General features: G+C 41.7%; 1 protein-coding gene across 2 annotated transcripts in view; it reads right to left on the bottom strand.

The window, feature by feature from the left end:
• Positions 1-19,452, bottom strand: part of SV2C (synaptic vesicle glycoprotein 2C) — a 272,270-nt gene that overhangs the window by 63,801 nt on the left and 189,017 nt on the right. For both annotated transcript variants that reach the window (XM_025388314.1, XM_025388313.1), the window contains exons 5-6: positions 5,874-6,007; positions 5,299-5,388 (exon numbers count right to left, since the gene is read on the bottom strand). In XM_025388314.1, the coding sequence (XP_025244099.1) occupies positions 5,299-5,388; positions 5,874-6,007 (224 nt within the window). The remainder of the gene's footprint in view (positions 1-5,298; positions 5,389-5,873; positions 6,008-19,452) is intronic.

Below are 19,452 nucleotides of genomic sequence, written 5' to 3'. Positions count from 1 at the left end.
CAAAGTGCTAAGTTACCTTCTCTGAAGTTGCTGATTATAGACTTACAATTTGTTTTTACAGGAGCAAAAACTGACTCTGGCAAAAAGTAGGCGGTATTTGGTATTCACTTCATACATATATGAGACCATTGGCATAATTATACGGATCCGAACAGCACCTAGAAGAACTGAAGAAGGAATGACTGAGAGGGAAAACCACAAATAAATGGGGGAAGGGCAAGTAGTAATAGAATAATGTGAAACCAAAATGCCCTTCCTGAACCATTACTACAGAGACACACATTAGCAGACTAAACATCCAGATAAGTTAGATTCTGGATTAAGAATTATTTAGCTTGGGCTAAAGTGAGTGTACACATTTTTTTTTTCTTTGAAACGTACTTATTTGATGAATTTGACCCTTAACTGTAGTTCTGAAAGCATTCCCATCATTATTCTCAGAGCACCACTTCCGGTCCTTTTCTTCCTTTTCCCACAGCCTAACCCACAGTGGCTAGTCAGCAAATACCCACAGGTAGCCACGATTCAAGATTAAGTGAAGGAGTTTTGATTGCAAGCATCAACATGAATTTCTCAGCCATGTAAGGGAAATAAATGATAGAGGTTTAGCATGAAAAGCAGCATCTATGACTTCAGTTAGCCTCTTTTTGCTAAGGAAGAGAACCACAAGACAGGAGAAGCAAAGAGAATGAATCCTGAAAATAGAAAAAAAGGAAGAATGGGTCCTTTGTGGGCCTGGCCCGCCTTCTCCTGCTAATCGAGATTTACCTGTTTTTGATAAATCTGAGAGGACATGGAAATGTGTACACATTATCCCTGCCAGAGGTTTGAACAGGTTTTTCTGGACATCCTGCCAACATCTAAAGTGGCAACTCTATTGGCAGAATACAGGTACCTAGGCCAGTTTTAGACAGAGGTGGCCTGGAGACCCTCAGCTTCTTTCAAATTATACCAAGTAGGCAGTGGCTTCTTTCTGGCCGGGTAAACAAAGATGTCTGTACTCAGCAAAAATAATCTCTGAGTTAAATATGGAATTCCAAATCAAATGCAGTCAGCTCAAAATAATCCATGTAGGAATTATGTTTTTAAAACTCTAGATTAAAAAAAAGTGGTTTTTTTTTTTTTCCATCATGGGATAGTCTTAATCCACTTTTGGGAGGCTTCCTCTTTTTCACTCATTGATGTTTGTTTGTTCATTTATTCATTGGCACCCATGCGGGATGCAAACATAGGCAGCCATGGGGCTCCAAACAATTACCATACAAAATGAAAAAAAAGTACTCCAATGGGGATCTATATAGATGGGAAGGAAATACTGTTCAGAACAGCCCATTTAACCTGGAAGTGAGAGAGAGGCTTCAGGAACTGCAGGCTTATAGAGAAATATGCTATCTGCCATGCATGTAACCTGCTTGGAGGACATTCCAAGTGGGAGAAATATGTGCAAACAAATGTCCAGAGTTAGGAGGGAAAAGAGTGTGCCAGGAAACTGCAAAGAGCTTGGGATTCCTGAGGGATAGCAGAAGGTCAGAGGGCAGTGAATAAGGAGGACTGCACCAAATCAGCGGCAGTGGACTGATATTTAGGAGGTGGAATAATAGAACACAATGGTTTCTTAGATGTACTGAAGCTAAAAGAAGGAATATAGTTTTTAGGTTTAGGTGGTGCTGGTGGTAGCTGCTGATGAAATTTAGGACAATGATAAGGCTTGGGGACTCGTTAGGTGATAAATTCAGATTTAAAGATGCCATTTCCCCCCACCCCTCGCTGCCCAAAGATACCATTTTTGAAGGGCCTATGTAATCTAGAAGGATGCCCACAGAGCCCTTCAACCTGCATGTCTGGAGGTCAGGAGATTTGTGCATTAGGAGACACACAGGAAACAGCTGAGATCAGCTAAGGAGAGTGAATAGGGTTAAAATGGAAGTTAGCTGAAAAGGAAGTCTTGGAAAACAATATTTAAGGTAAGGGCACACGAAGAAGAGCTTCAGAGGAAACCTTAAGAGGGCCAGGCATGGTGACTCACATCTGTAATTCCAGCCCTTTGGGAGGCTGAGGCAGAAGGATCACTTGAGCCTAGGAGTTTGAGACCAACCTGGACAACATAAGGAGACCCGTTGTGAATTATCTACAAATAATTCAAACATCAGCCAGGTATGGTGGCACATGCCTGTATTCCCAGTTACTAGGAAGGCTGAGGCAGGAGGATCACCTGAGCCAGGGAGGTTGAAGCTGCAGGGAGCTGTGATCACACCACTGCACTCCAGCCTAGGCAAGAGAATGAGACCCTGTCTCAAAAAAAAAAAAAAAAAAAAAGAAAAAAAGAAAAAAAAAGGAGACCTTAGTAAAGACATGCAATTTTGCTATACTGTAGATTCAAAAAATAAAAAGATAAATTTGCCATGGGAGAATCATGTAACAACTTTTTGAAAGTCACATATAAATGACTGAAATTATCAGTCACTTTTGGAGTATCTCCATCTTATTCTCTTCTAACCTTCGTATAACAACATTAACACAGATTGCCATTAGTGGACTTGGTAACTCAACCCTTTTGGAAGAAAAGGCAGGTAAGTAGGGCAATGAGGCCCTACAGAGACACCTTCTCAGAAGGTCTGGTCAATAAAGGGTTTCTCTTCATCTGGCTGAGAAGAGTTAAGTGATGTTGTATACCCAGATAATGTCTCAAGATTCTTCCAGCCTTATGATCCTTTAAGTTAAAATTTTTTCCCTCTCTTATACATCTACTCAAAAGAAGAGTCCTCAACAGCTTCCAGGCCTTAATTGAGGATATCCATTACTTATCTTCATTTCTGCATTACACTGCAGAGAAAATTTTGCTAATTAAGAATCTGTGATAATTTGGATAGAGACCAAATTGCAGTCTATCTTTACATTATGAAAAATTCATTTCCTAAATAAAATGAAATGAATAAATGAGATAGCAGGGGACTACTTAATCAGAAGTGATTTCGTGTGTTTTAAGAACTGTAATTGATGTTATGTATAAGTCACTGAAGATCTTATGTATGTTCCCATTTACATCTTATGGTTCGTCCCTCCAACCTATTGTAGACAAAACATTTTTAGTCTATTTTTTTGTTTGTTTGTTTTTCTGAGACGGAGTCTCGCTTTATAGCCAGGCTAGAGTGCAGTGGCACCATCTTGGCTTACTGCAATCTCCGCTTCCTGGGTTCAAGCCATTCTCCTGCCTCAGCCTCCTGAGTAGCTGGGATTATAGGTACATGCCACCACACCCAGTTAATTTTTGTATTTTTAGCAGAGATGGGGTTTCATCATGTTGCCCAGGATGGTCTCGATCTCCTGACCTTGTGATCCGCCCACCTCGGCCTCCCAAAGTGCTGGGATTACAGGTGTGAGCCACTACACTCGGCCATTTTTAGTCTAATTATATGACTGCATATATCGAAAGATTTTAAACCATTGTTCCTTCCAAACCATTTCACACAACCAATTTAAATTAATTTATACTAGCTTTCCCCATGGAGAATCAGCTTTGTAACTAGAAATGGAGGAATGTTCCATGCAAAGCAAACAGCAGCACCATGGCAGTGCTGTATAATAAGTCAAATGTCGAGTGCGAGGAGTTGAGGGATGAACGTAGCTGCAGAGAGAGGGGAACCAGACAGCAGGCAGGAAGGAGACTGGGAGGGCCTTAGTGTCCAGAGGGAGGGTTTCTTCTTTATCCTGAGAGCAATGGGAAGCTGCTAGAATGTGAAACTGGGGTGTGTGTTATGTATGTGTGTGCCCATGTGCATGCATGTATAATAAAATGAAATATATATTTTTGGAACTGTATCTATGATTCTTTTATACCTTACGTTCATGTCAAGCTATATCAAGTTGAAGCCACATTCTTGGATTACCTTTCTCTGGCTTCCTATATAGCTACCTTCCTTTACCAAATTCTGATTAATTATTAACCTAAGAAATGGCCATGTGTGAAATGTCTGCCTTTATGTAAAAGTATTATTGAAAATAATGTACATTATATTGTTCAATATCCCTTATAATAAGGCCTATGAATAAACTTTTCACAAATTAGAACAAAATAAAATTGGCCTTTCCTGAAAAGCGAATATACTGCCATTTGCTTTATATCAATAATGATATAATTCATTAAATTTATCCTTTGCTTTGGTTGTCAGGTGATACAGTTTGGCCATGTCCCCACCCAGATCTCATCTTGAATTGTAGTTCCCATAATCCCTATGTGTTGTGGGAGGGACCCAGTGGGAGGTAATTGAATCATGGAGACAGTTACCCCCATGCTGCTGTTCTCATGATAGTCAGTGAGTTCCAATGAGATCTGACGGTTTTACAAGGGGGTTTTCTTCCTTTTGCTCAGCATTTCTCCTTGTTGCTGCCATGTGAAGAAGGACGTGTTTGCTTCCCCTTCTGCAATGAGCAGAAGTTTCCTGAGGCTTCCCAGCCATGCTGAACTGTGAGTCAATTAAATCTTTTTCCTTTATAAATTGCCCAGTCTTGGGTATGTCTTTATCAGCAGCGTGAAAATGGACTAATATATCAGGAAACCCAGAGATTAGTTTTATGTTCAGTTACATTGCTTTGATCCTTAGTGTAATTATTTTCTCACTTATTCGATACTGTATTTTTTTGTTTTCAATAAATAATTTTACAATTTACTATGTATTCCAAGGTCTGTTACAGGCCTCAAGGTGGTCTTAATAGAGGCATACCTCTCTAAGATGTCTCTCTGACGTCTTAGAGAAAATGTTATGGGGCTGCTGTGAGTGTATACCTTTGTGGGGGCTGAGTGTCATTTGAAAAGGTGTGACCTGGCCGAGTGGAGGAAATGGCCCTGCAGAGGCTGGCTCTCTTCTGGTAGCAGGTCAAGGAGAATCAGCTGGCAGTCCCTACACCAAGAATCTCTTGTCCTCAGGTACTGAGCCTTTGAGTCAGAGAATAAGTCTGTGATGAAAATGCAGTCTTTCCACCTTAACCCCATCTCTTGGGTTGGTGTTATCATTTAATCAACCACAGAGCCCTTGAGTCCTAGATAGGCATAAGCGAGGTTGGCAACCTATGGGCCAAACACAGCCCTCCGCCTGTCTCTGTAAATAAAGTTTTATTGACACACAGTCATCCCATTTGTTTTAACATTGCCTATGGCTGCTTTTGCACGACAATGGCAGAGTTGAGTAGCTGTGTCAAAGACTATACGACTTGCAAAGCCTAAAATATTTACAATTTTTCCCTTGACATTAAACATGTCCCAATCCCTCGTGTTGAGGATTCTCTGAGGAGAAGACTCACCGTGAAGACCTTCTCAGGCTGACCCCGGGCTCTCATGTTGGTGTCATGAATTAACTTCAGAATCATCCAAGCTTCATCATGTTTTCCAACCTAAGAAATGAGAGAGGACAGTGAAGCGCTAGGAGTGACACACTTACTGTCCCTGATTTTCCAATAGCCATCTTGCATTGTCAGATCAAATGAGGTGTAATTGTGCAAATGTATCTCAGTACATCCCATTGGAACACACAGACTATTTGGATATCACTGAATACCTGAGCAGTTCAAATAATGTGGTTATAACTAGAAATAGTATCTCTAGATGGTAAAATTTCACTATAAAACAATAAATCATGTTTTCTCCATTGAGTCAAGTTATTTGCTTAAGGAGAAATATGAGTGTTTTCTAGCCACGAGGCAGCTTTTTAACATGTTGGTTGTTGAAAGCAGGTCTCCATGAAACCAAACCCTCCATCATTCCATAATAGGAAGGGAAAATGTACCTCTCAAATAGGCAAATGTGCTTTCCTAAAATTAACATGGAACTTTTTCCAATAGAGGTGGGCTGCCTGAGTATCTGCAATAATAACTGTTACCTCCAACAAGAATCGTGGGCTTTCAGGCATGAACGTGAGGGCCACCACGGAGGAGACACAGGGGAGTGCACAGACGATGACAAACACACGCCAACTGTGAAACTGGTAGGCTGATCCCATGCTGAAGCTCCAACCTGGAAAAGGAGGACAGGGAGAGTGAGGGAGAGCTCCTCCTAGACAGCCTCCTGGGATGGGAACGTCACCCAGGGTGCCCAAGCCATCGACTTATTAGTCAAGTCTTACTATCCACAGAGCAGTGAGCTGATCTGGGCATCATCCATGGTGGCCAGCTCAACTTTAAGACCCATAATGGCAGAGCTGAGAAGAAAGGTGCTTGGAACTAAAGGGGTCAAGGCCTAAGTATGGGGGTGCAGGTATGTATGTACCAAACCCCAAAGGCCAATGTAAATTTGGGATGCTCTTTCCAATAGACCACTGTACTAGTTATCTTTTGTTTGCTCTTCCAGATCACTCTCCACTCTTTCCCACTCTGCTGTGTGCTAGGGAATGGCTCTCTATGGACTGCATCAACTGGCTCCGTTGCCCGCTGGCTTGTATAGCTAAGTTTGAATAAAGGAAGGAAGGCAAGAGAACAAAGTGAAGGAGGGTTGGGATATTTATTTCCCTTGCCTCCCTTCTGCCTTCCCCCTGCCTGGCTAGAGGTCTGGAAGTCGGTGCTCTCATTTCGTGGGCCTTTGTCCACAGCAGCCACAGCTCTTGTCAGGGTCTGGCTACCTGTCCCTCCTGTTGCTCTTTGAGGCATAGGTGGATCCAGGGTGCTTTATTATTCCTTATTGCTTTCTCTGAACAGTTTCCACATCTTTATTAAGAGTCCCTTCATTAAACTCCTTTCCACGGCCCCTTTTGAGGGTGTCACTAGCTTCCTGCTGGCACCCTGACCAGCACAATTATTAGGAATTGGCGGTTGCTGCATGTCTCCTCATCCACCTCATGCGATAGATCCGCAGAATTTTACATTTCTAAATAGAACACTTTAACTTCTACATATTATGAAAAGAAAAAATTTTATATATTATAAAAATAAGCATAATGGGAGACAAACAGAAATCCTTTCAAGAACTAAAAGAAAGCTAATATTTGAATGAATATAAAATGGCTGAAAGCAAACCATTTTATATTCATTCAAACGAATATAAAATTCATTCAAATGGCTGGTTCTAAATGAGAAATAATGAGGCATATCCCATCTAATTGAAAACAGAGAGCAGATTTATAAAGGCATAGATGAATTATGTGAGGTGAAATTTTAATCTCTAGCAATGCTTGGAATTTATATGCCTTTTTGTGAACAACAATCAGATAGTATACATCCTATCTCCAGGAGACCTGTATAATTACTCATTGTTTACCTGGGAGCCAAGTGAGATTCTGAAGGTGATGTAACTTCCTCAAGGCTACAGAGCTGAAGTTACACATTAGTCTTTCCTGCCAGGATTTGAAACAGAATCTTACAGCCACACACAGCCTCATGTGTGTGCACGCTTACTCATTCTTAAATGCTGAATTTGTGACAAATGATGTAAACATCAATGACATGCTATATTAATCTTAGACTAATAGAATCTTTCTGGGAATTTAATATATGAAGATAATATATTATCATATTAATTATATCATAAACTGTAGGGTGTATGATTGCTATGATGTTTTATGTAGCAGAAGTTCAAAACTCTCACATATCCAAAATGCAGAAAAAACCCTATGATGGATCAGAGAAAACAACTTGTTCACTTCACATTTGATCTCAGAGCTTCATATAAAGAACTTCTTTTTAAAAGCTTTAAATCCTATTACTTTAAGGGACTGAAAGAAAAAATAAAAGCTTTAGGTGGCTGAGTTAAGCAAATGCAATGTTTTAAATTTCAGGCCACAGCACATTTCATAAAGTATAGGGGGAAACAGTGAAGGCAAGAGAAGGGAAGGTCTCTGGTACCACTGTTCTTTTGTTTTTGTTTTTGTTTTGAGACGGAGTCTCACTCTATTGCTAGGCTGGAGTGCAGTCGTACAATCTCAGCTCCTGGGTTCAAGCAATTCTCCTGCCTCAGCCTCCCAATTAGCTGGGACTACAGGTGCACGCCACCATGCCCAGCTAATTTTTGTATTTTTAGTAGACAGGGGGTTTCACCATGTTGGCCAGGATGGTCTCGATCTCCTGATCTTGTGATCCGCCCACCTCAGCCTCCCAAAGTGCTGGGATTACAGGCCTGAGCCACTGCTCCCAGCCTTGTTTTTGTTTTGCTTTGTTTTGTTTTTTTGAGATAGAGTCTCACTCTGTTACTCAGGCTAGAGTGCAGTGGCACGATCTCGGCTCACTGTAATCTTTGCCTCCTGAGTTCATGTGATTCTCATGCCTCAGCCTCCTGAGTAACTCTGGGATTACAGGTGCATGCCACCACGCCTGGCTATTTTTTTTTTTTTTTTGAATTTTTAGTAGAGACGGGGTTTCACTATGTTGGCCAGACTGGTCTCGAACTCCTGACCTCAAGTGATCTGCCCACCTCGGCCTCTCAAAGTGCTGGGATTACAGGTGTGAGCCACTGTGCTAGCCTCTGGTGCCACTGTTCTAATCAATTGTGGAGGAAAAGTTAAATATTAAATTTGAACTCAATTGAATATGGACAGAAACAATGGTCACCAAGTCCCAGAACAGGTTGTGTGAGCCCCTTGAGGCATTCATCCAGCACTGTTTCGGAGAAATCTCTATTTCAATCAATTCCTATACATTAGTTATTGAAAAACAATAGACAATCACAAAAACAGGTTGACTTTTTTGTGTTCCTTGAGCCCAGTCGCAAAGGGCTCTCGTGACTGGGCCTCATGCCAAACAACTTGTTACAAAAAGAGTTAGGGTCCCAGAGTGCGCCGAAGCTTCATGAGACCTCTCCTTGTCTGTACATGGATCAGTGGCCGACTCTGGAGCCCAGGCTGTTGCTTCCCAGTCTGGGGGTGAATCCTCCATAGTCTTGTGAATGTAAATCTCTTCCCTTCTCCCCTTCCCGTTGCAATCTGCTTATTATATCAATCTGCTTATTATATCGTTTGCTTATTATATCAATTTGCTTATTATATCTGCATTGCCATTTATGTGGGATAAAGCTTGTTTACCCTTAAAGGTATTGTGTGTGTGCCTTTTCTTCTCCCCTCACGTGTTTCTCACACAGAACATCAATTAGTTCAGAAGGTAAAGTTTTCAAAGGCAAACAGGATGAAGTGATTTAACCAAAGAGAAAGTTGCTACAATGGATACAGCAGGAAGCTTCTTACGGTAGAATAATATTCCCTCATCCCTGAAGACGTCCTCATCCTAACCTGTGAATATGTTACCTTAATGCCAAGGGGCTTTGCAAATGTTAAGGATCTTGAGATAAAGAGATTATTTTATATTATACAGTTCGGCTCAATGTAAATACAAATGTCCCTAGAAGGAAAAGAGGGAGGCAGGAGAGTCACACTGAGAAAGGGAGATGGGTTGAGGGAAGCAGTTTGGAGAGAGATTTGAAGATGCTGTGCTGCTGGCTTTGAAGATAGAGGAGTGGGTCACAAACTAGGGAATGCAGGTGGCTGGTAGAAGCTGGAAAAGACAAGGACACAATCTCTCCTAGAGCCTCCAGAAGGAGACTCTAGAAGCCCTGCCAACCCATTTAAACTTTCGATCTCTAGAACTGTCGGACAATAAATCTGTGTTATTTAAAGCCAATATGCTCACAGTGATTTGTTACAGCAGCAACAGAAACCAATACACTTCTTACAGTTAAAGGTTTACTGCTAACTTGGCTGATAGAAGTTAAGTTGGAGAACTGTAGCATTCTCTATAAAACGTCAGGCTCCCTGCCTTTTTTTTTTTTTTTTACTTTGCATAACAAGTTTATTTTTTTAAAAGCCATATAAACAATAAACAAATTTTTAATCAGATCTTAACTTCTGTCCTAGAATCGTTCCATTAAGTTCTAGTCTATGAACACTTTTAGCTCAATAATCGTCATCTTCATCAGAGTCCATTACTTTTCTTCTGTTGAATTTCACTGTTGTTGTCTTTTCTGTTTGCTGATTTACTTTTTTTAAGGATTTCTATTAAACCTAGTTCTGAGAAGGTATCAACCTTCTCACTTAGTTGTCCATATCTTGCCATCTGTATAAGGTAATTCTCTACTGCTTCAGTTTTTTTAGGTTTTGCAAGTCCTAAGTTACTTAACCTGGCCCGGGGCCGACTGACTCAGAACTTGGGCTGAGATACAGTTTCTCGTTTCTGCCTCCCTGTGCTTGGCTTCCTGTTGGGCCGCATCGCCGGGATCCTGTCATCCCGGCGGGCTCAGACCCTGCCGCGCACCCCGCGGCGCTCTCAACACCGGGAACACAGCCGACCCTCACCTGTCGGCTGAACTTGGGTTAGAACAGCTGAATTCGGCCTGGCTGCAACTGCTGGCTCCAAAAGCTGAGATTGTGCTTGGATCCAGGCCTGGCAGGATGAGCCTGCTCTGGGCCAGCGGACCCTACATCCCCACACCCGGGCAGGTCCTGCACGTGGCAGCCCCTGCCGCCTGCCTACCAGGCCCCCCATGGGGAAAGCAGCCAGGCCACCTCGGAGCCGGCCACGAGGCTGCCGGGGCAGCGCCAGGCAGGCTCCCTGCTTTTGCTTGGACTTCTCCAGAAGCCTCTCTAAGGACGCCAGGCTCCGTCTTGACAGCTGGTCTTGGGAATTTTGTTCTTCACTCTTATTGCTCTGGAACATCGTATCAGCTGGTGGAGTGACTGATTGCAACACGATTCCAGTTGGGCCGTTTTCAGCCTCCCAAGGAACTGGACCACAATGGAAACCCAGAAGAGAGCTAACTGATGAGAGCTGGCAGAGCGGTCCAGCTCTGCTCAGCTTAGAATCGTTCATTCCAGTGGAGATTCTTCCATCGAACAGCTGAAATTTAGCCTGCTTGTTGCTGTTGAGGTCCTTCTCTCCCTCATTGCTTAGCATGTGTGCATATGCGTGTGTGACACACACATATAAACACATACATGCTGGTGGTGTCTCTCTCTCTCTAAAGGGTGTGTTGTCCACTCATTTCTCTCTCCATTTGTTTGTAATATGCTTATTTCCCCCAGTCTCCAAAACAATTTTATACCTTTTTCCATTTCTCGTCAAATCTCCAGCAGCCAGCTCCACTCCTGGCACTTGACCTCACTTCCTATTTCTTAGAGGAAATAAACACAGAGAGAACTACGTACATCTCATCTTCTCATTCCTGATTCTATTCACCCACCTGCCCCTGTTCCATCTCTCTCTCTTTCCTTTGGTTACAACAGATGAGCCATCCATGTGCCTAGCTAAGGCCACCCTGCTCACATGGGTGGTGGAGCTCATCCTTCTCTTTCCCTCAAGGACAGAACTCCTGTAAGTATCTGCCCCTCTCCAACCATCATCGTCATGTTCTCTCACTTGATTTGATGGGTCATTCTATCAGCACATCTCTATCTGACACCTGAGAAAGAGCCCTTCCCCCTCTCCCACAGGCTTCTCCAGCTGCACTGCTGTTCCTCAGTTCCCCTTTACCGTAAAACTTCAAAAGGATGGTCTATAGCCAGTCTCCACTTTCTCCCCCAGTATTCTCACCCCAAACAGGCTGTCCCCAAATTCCACAGAAACTGAGCTTACCAAAGTCACCAGTCTTTGTCATATTTAATGGTTGCTTCTCTGTTTTCACTCCAGTCAAACTCTCTAAATCATTCTGTATAGCTGTCCATTCCACTGTCTTTTGTAAAACTTTTTTCCCTTGGCTTCCTCATCACTATGTACTAGTTTCGTTCCCACCTCACCAACTTTCCTTCAGTTTCCTTAGCTGGCTCCTCTGACTGGCCCCCAAAGGTTGGCACACTCCAAATCTTGGTCATTAGTCATCTCCTCTGCCCATAGGCCCTTTCTAGGGGGACTAATCTATCGCCATGACTGTAAGTGCCATCTGCATGCCACTGTCTCTGAAATACATTCTTTTCTCTTCCCAGAGCTCCAGAAATATACCTTGACCTGCCTACTTACATCTTCACAGAGATGCCTAGTGGGTGTCTCAAAGTTACCATGTCTAAAATGGAATTTTGGTTTCCTGCCACACTCCCAAGGAAAACTCTTGTTGCTCTCTTACCCTTCCCCATTTCAGCACTGTCAGACCCCAGATACACATGTCAAAAACCGAGACCTCATTCTCATCTTCTTTTTCCCTCACAACCCCCAATGTTCAATCCATCAGCAAGTTCCAGCTCTAAAATATACCTCAAAGCCATTCACTTCTCCCTATCTCCATGGCACTGCACAGGTTCTGGGCGACGTGGACCTTCCCCTGACCTTCAGCAACAGGCTCCTGTTTGGAATCCCTGTCACTCCTGGTCCTCCAGAGTCCATTCTTCCTATAGCAGCCAGCATTATCCTTTTAAAATGTCAATAAGGTCACTTCACTTTGTCATTTGAAAGCCTCCCACAGCTCCCAGTACATTTGGAATGAAACCCAAATGTCTTACTATGGCACCTAAGGCCTATGTAAACTGCTTCCTATTCATGTATCTGAGCTCATCTTCTGCTGGTCCTCTAACTGGCTTGAGCCAGTTCCATTGACCTGCTTCCAATTCTCTGAACATAGAGCTTAATCCCATCCTAGGGGTTAAGCCTTTTTTCCTGGAAGCCCAGCCATGCATGAGGAAGTATAGAAAGGATGTTTGTTGTATTTTAGCCAGCCTTTCTGAGTTTTGAAGTGAGGGGGTTTTCAATGTTGTCCCCTAGGAGTCTTGGAATGTGATGTTTTCCCAGTCTGGACAGCTCTACTTGAGTATTTGCATGCATGGCTGCCTGCTTCGTACCTTCCAGGATTCAGCTTAAGGTTGTCTCTTCAGAGAGGCCCACATACCAAATCCCACTCTTTATCACGTAGGCCTGATTTATTGTCCTGACAGCACTTATCACTATCTAAAGTTGTCATATTCACATATTGTTTACATATTTATTACCTGTCCCTCTCCCACCAAGAGAGTGGAACCCTGCTTTTCCTACTCATCAAGACCTCCTAAGCAAGTGCTAGTCCATAGGAAGTGTTCTTTTAATGTTTGTTGAACACACACACACACAACTATGTGTACATGAGCATGGGCAAAATCAGTGCAGGCTACAAGACCACAGACCCAGATTTTCTTTTGATTATTTTTCTTTCTGAATCTACACTAAACAGCAAAACAACCTTGATTCACTTTTTCAAATTAAGTTTATATCTTCATAGAGTAAAACTTTATTTGCTTTTAGTTATATAGTGCTATGAGCTTGACAAATGCAGAGTCATGTAACCACCATCATTATCAGGGCACAGAACAGTTTCATCACCTCAAAACATTCCCTCCTGCTGCCCCTTGAGAGTCACCTCTTCCTCCAGCCCTAACCCCTGGCAATCACTGATCTCTTGTCTGTCTGTCCCTATAGTTTTGTCTTTCCAGAATATCATATAAATGGAATCATATCGTACATAGCTTTTTGAATCTTTTTTTCTTTTTATTTTTTGAGACGGGGTCTCCTCTGTCACCCAGGCTAGAGTGCAGTGGCATGATCTCAGCACTGCAGCCTTGGCTTCCAAAGCTCAGGTGATTCTCCTGCCTCAGCCTCCCAAATAGCTGGGACCATGGGCAAGTGCCACCATGCCCGGCTAGCTTTTTGTAAAGACAGAGTTCCACCATGTTGTCCAGACTGGTCTTGAACTCCCAGGCTCAAGCCATCCTCCTGCCTCGGCCTCTCAAAATGCTGAGAAAAAAAAGCATGCGCCACTATGCCCAGCCTTGGTCTGGTTCTTATACTTTGCATAATACAATTGAGATTTATGCAAACTGTTGCACATACCTGTGGTTTGTTCTTTTTCATTGTGTTGTAGTATTCCATTGTGTGAATAATTTAGTCTATTCATTCACCAGTTGAAGGATGCTTAAATTTGTTGCAGTTTTGGGTGATTATGAATAAAGTTGCTATACACATTTCATACATTTCTGTGTGCCACCAAACTTTCCTTGGGCAAATATGTAGGAGTGGAATGGTTGAGTCACATAATAAGCTCATGTTTAGCTTTATAGCAGACTAACAAACTATTTCGCACACTGGTTGTGCCATTTTGAATTCCCACCAGTAGTGTATGCGAGTTCTAGCTGCTTCACATCTTTCCCTTCACTTGTTAGGTTTCTTTTCTTAAATTTTAGCCCTTCTTATAGGTATCTAGTGGTATCTCATCACAATTTTATTTTGTGTTTCCCTAATGCCTAGTGATATCTTCATTTACTTTTTGTTCATTGATTCCTACTTTAGTGCCTATATGTGCCTGTCATAATGCTGTGATATGGAGACTGATTCCCTGCTCTCAAGGAGGTTATAATCCATTTAAAAAGGCAGATATGTTAACACACAAGGCCAGATGTGTTGGCTCACACCTGTAATCCCAGCTCTTTGGGAGGCCAAGGCAGCAGGACTGCTTGAGGCCAGGATTCTGAGACCAGCCTGGGTAACATAGCAAAACTTCATCTCTTAAAAAAAAAAAAAAAAAGAAAAAAGAAAGAAAGAAAGAAAGAAGCCAGATGTATTGGTACATACCCGTGGTCCTAGCTACTAGGTGAAAGAGTGAGATGCTGTCTAAAAAAAAAAAAACAAAAACAAAAAACAAAGGCCAGGTGCTGTAGCTTATGCCTGTAATCCCAGCACTTTGGGAGGCTGAAGTGGGCGGATCACCCGAGGTCAAGAGTTCAATACCATTCTGCGCAACATGGCAAAACGCCGTCTCTACAAGAAATACAAAAGTTAGCCTGGTGCATGCCTGTAGTCCCAGCTTCTTGGGAGGCTGAGGTGGGAGGATCATGTGTGCCCTGAGAGGGAGTCCTGGAAAGGGTGCTGGATGCTCCTCCTGCCTTGTGGCATGTCCCATGGCAGGGGGCAGGGTCAAAGGCTGATGGGTGATAACCTGTGGCTTGAATGAGAGATAGACACCACGAAGGCCTCAAGAAATGACGCTGCAAATGCTTTCTAAAACTATGATACAATTCTCTGGATTAAAAATAGATACAAGAATGAAGGGGTAAAACACTGACCACCATCACTGCACAGCCATGAATTCTCAGGACCCGCTTCTGAGCTCCATTTTAAGTGGTTTAAATTTGAATTTGAGAGCCACACAAAGCCTACACTACAAAACCAGAAAGTGGAGAGACAGCAACATGGAATAAAGGACAGGAATGGGAAAACAAGCCACATTCAACTGGGAAACTGGGTTGTTGCTTTTGGATACTTACCTGCAGTTAGAAAAATGGATTCTTTTAAATGAAACTTTTATGTTGGCACCACACCTTTTTGTCTTAAAAAATATGTCTTGTATGAGTGATGGTTCTAATTATCCTTTATAGTCTTTGTTAAGATACTCATTCAAATGTCATACAGAGGAATTTATCTACAGATAATATAAGTTCCATGCAAGGAAGGATCTCAATTAGAGTATTACAGAAAGTAGTTCCAGCACAGCACTAATCAGTATGGAGTTAATCAAAGTATTATATGTCATGCATAATAATCAAAGCTTTTTGCCAGCCTTAAGCTGATGTGCTCTGTGACTGCAGAAAATAGCTGCCTCCCCAGTTGCCTGACTGAAACCTTTCAAGGTGCCAAGGCAGAAGTGTGTGACACACATACAAGGGTGCTGGCTTTCATGTTCTTGTCTGGGCTCTGTCCCTGATCCCCTGGGGGACTTGACACCTACTTTGCTTATCTATCTATCTATCTATCTATCTATCTATCTATCTATCTATCTATCTATATTTTTTTGAGGTGGAGTTTCGCTCTGTCGCCCAGGCTGGAGTGCAGTGGCGCGATCTTGGCTCACTGCAAGCTCCGCCTCCCGGGTTCACGCCATTCTCCTGCCTCAGCTTCCTGAGTAGCTGGGACTACAGGCGCGCGCTGCCACGTCTGGCTAATTTTTTGTATTTTTAGTAGAGGCGGGTTTCACTGTGTTAGCCAGGATGGTCTCAATCTCCTGACCTCATGATCTGCCTGCCTCGACCTCCCAAAGTGCTGGGATTACAGGTGTGAGTCACTGAGTCCAGCCTGCTGATCTACATTTGATTGTCAGTTATGTGATATTATTAATGAAATAGTTTTTGGTAGGAATGCAGATCTTAGGTACAAGACACAAGTCTAAGGTTCTAAATGGAAACATTGAATATCATATGTGAGATCAATTTTTAAGCTAAGAAGTAAATCACCTGTATTGATTTGTCTATGGTCTTCTTTACTCACAAGGCACCTGGCCAACTAAAATTTTCTTTAGAAAGGGGCCCCAAAATCCATTTCTTGAAGTGTCCAACAAGCCTAGGAAGAGGACAATGATCAGATGAATTTCTGATTTTGTTCCTACAGATATAAAATTTTATCCCCTCAACATGTCACAGGTTTAAAATATAAATACTATGTAATCTGCATGAAACATTAATCCTTGGCTGGAAACTCAGGTTGTCATGCATCTGTGAGTCCACAAGATTTAACCAGATGCAGCTGGATGGTTCCTGTTGCTAATACCAGCAGAGATTTTTCATCTCTTTCTCAATTTGTAAAAAGAAAACAATAAAAAAGGAAGGAGAAAAAGGAAAAAAAGGCCAAGTAGTAGGTGGAGGGGGCCACATGAAGGAGGGATAGTTAAATAAACTATGGTATAGCCTTACAATGGAACATCATATAACTATTGGGAAAGAATGAGGTGGATTTTTCTAAACAGATACATGGAAAATGTCCAAGTGACTTTGCTCAGTGAAAAAAGCACTTTTAAATAATAGTGGTTTCATTTCTATATATACATAAAACATATCAGTACATCTAGAAAGTGACTAGGAGGAAAATGCACTAAACTATTTAAAGTGGTTACTCAGGGTAGGGAGTAGAAGCCCATGAGGACTTTTACTTTTTGAAAAAAATTATAGTCCTCCATTCTGAAGATTTTCACTTTGGACATTTCCTTAATGTTTGAATTTTGTAGTGTCTTGTATAACTTTTTACCCAAAAAGGAAAAGAGAAAGCTTTTCAAAGAGTTGCAAGCCTTTACATTTTCTGAGACACAGGCCCTGATGGGAGAAGAGAGAGGAGAAAGAATCAAATTATAATTGTGCCACTATTCAATACTTACATATTTTTCTAAACTAAATGAATGTGAATTCTGATTGTGACAATCTAAACACTGACAATACAGTTCTCACTTACGGATACCAAGGCAAAAGTGCCAGAGACTATCTTGGTATCTCTGGGTGAAAAAGAGAACCATATTCACAGACCTTTAATCTTTTGACCTATAGCCGCAGTCATATTCTAATCTTGGATCCTTGGGGCTGCGGCCGTTCTCCTCGAGCTGAAATCCTGTGAACACTATTGCCAACAGAGATGCACAAAGCAATCACAATCAAAATAATTGGCAGGGATCTGCCTGCGGCACATAATCATGCTTTCAGGAAGTGAGAGCCAATTATATGTCCCAGGGAGAGAGTCCAGGGGTTAAATTCCAACGAACTCCAATAGTCATCTGTCTTTAAGAGCAGACCCAAGCAACAAGCCGACCTTCCCTGCGAGTTTCTCTATTTCTGTGTCCAAACTCTGGTTTTGCTCTTTGGAATGCACAGAGGAGCAGCCAGCAGTGGAAGGAAGTCACATTATGCCTCTACTTCCTGAATTTGACTTATGACCCTAACCATGCTTTCGAAGAAGCACATTTTCTGGTGGGTTTTGAAACTCACAAATTCATGGGCTTACTTTTTTAGGGTCTTTTTTTTTTCTGGAATATCTTCTGTGAGTGCTCCCAATACGCAAAGAGTGAATGACGGGACCTTTTCAGAAAGGGTTCCTGGGGCCAATATGTAAGACTGACTCAAGCCTGGTGCTTCCCAAACTCCAGTGAGAGAAATGATGAGTCTAAGAGTTTGAAAAAAGCTGACAGCATGAAATGTGCACGTGTATGCATGTGTGTCTGTATTTTGAGCAAAGGTCCTTTGGGATTTTCTTTTGTATATAGATAACAATATAGTATTAATGTTATGATAGCATAGGTCAATCAGCCTGAAGTTAAAAAAAGATATATATATATCCGTTTTTGTAAAAGATTTTTATGCAAATTTATACTAAAAGAGCCTGTAGGATAGTCAAATTTTGACCAAATGCAACTGAAGCTTGTATCATAAATGCATGTTAACTCAGCTCATTAGTCTATAAATATACATTGTATATATTCATGTTATCTTATAGCACATATAGGCACACATTAAGTTTCCTTCTCTATTTTACTCACATAAATGTTTATTTAAAGTGAAATGTATAGTTTTGTATTTATATATAAACCATTATATTAGCTGATGTCTGTGGATGAATAATAACAAATCAATCATGCTGATTTTATGAACACATACAGTCTTAGGAGACTGAAAACCAAACAAAAGTAAATTTTGGCAACTCTTACATTGGGTAGAAAGTTGGAACACTAGCCTCTAAAGCTCATTCCAGAACTAAAGTTCTCTCTGATTCTAAGATCGTGTGTCTTGACCAGATAAGGCCACAAGAACATCTCTTTCAAGTATAGATCTACGGCAAGAAACGAAATACTTTCAAAACAGAAAACAAAACAAAACAAAACACCTTCTAAACTGCAATTAGTTCTGAGACAAGTGTCCACAAGTTGGTAGAGGACTTGTAGCAAAATAGTGGTGCTTATTCTATATATTAGCAACTCAGTCAAGCTGCTTTTCAAAGTAGCTGTCCGTAAAAATCCCAAAAAGGCCAGCAATAGTATTCCAAACAACTGCCTGGTTCTCATTCTCTTCCAGATCAAGTTTTCTTTTTGCTGTTTGCACATGGCCCCAGGAAGATCTTGCTCATGATCAACAAAAGCTCTCTGTTCATTCCTAGGAGATTTTTGTGATAACAATACAAAAATTCTAGTGGCATCCATTGTTAGGTGAAAGATTTTTCTCTCGGCGGAGAGGGAGAGCAGGATACAGAGGGGGCTATAATATCTTCAGCGTTAAGACAGCAGAGGTCAGCCCAGGTGCTCTTTGTTGCTGATGCCCAAAGGGCACACTTGTATACCTCTGCTAACTTGCTGACCTCTCTAACCTGTTTCTTTTTCCTAGCCCCATTTCTTGCCTTATAGTTTCTGATCCAGAGCAAATCATTTAACACTTGACAATTGAAACAGCTGCTTAGCTCATGACTCAGGCCCAAAATGACCCTTAGAGTTTTGTCATTTTTGTCAAACAAATTCCATTCTAATGGGTGGGGAAATGCATGAAACTACAATGACCTGGGAGCTCTAATTTCTGGTCCTTGTGCCTCAAGCAAGGGGACTTCATACTCTCCCTCCAAGTACAGTGGATGAAAATGTGACTCTGGACTTTTTAGAAACATATTTATTATGTTCCCTAATTTTAAAAAAGCTCATTTCTTAGCTTAATTTCACTGTGATAAGAGCACATGCTTGGTAGTTTTTTTGAAATACATGGGAGTTTGCTTTATAGCACAGTATGTGGTCCATTTTTA

This window comes from Theropithecus gelada, chromosome 6, assembly GCF_003255815.1.
Source record: "Theropithecus gelada isolate Dixy chromosome 6, Tgel_1.0, whole genome shotgun sequence".
In the NCBI taxonomy this organism is placed as follows: domain Eukaryota; kingdom Metazoa; phylum Chordata; class Mammalia; order Primates; family Cercopithecidae; genus Theropithecus; species Theropithecus gelada.
The sequence above is the reverse complement of the archived record's forward strand: the minus strand, read 5'-3'. Positions and strand labels throughout refer to the sequence as shown.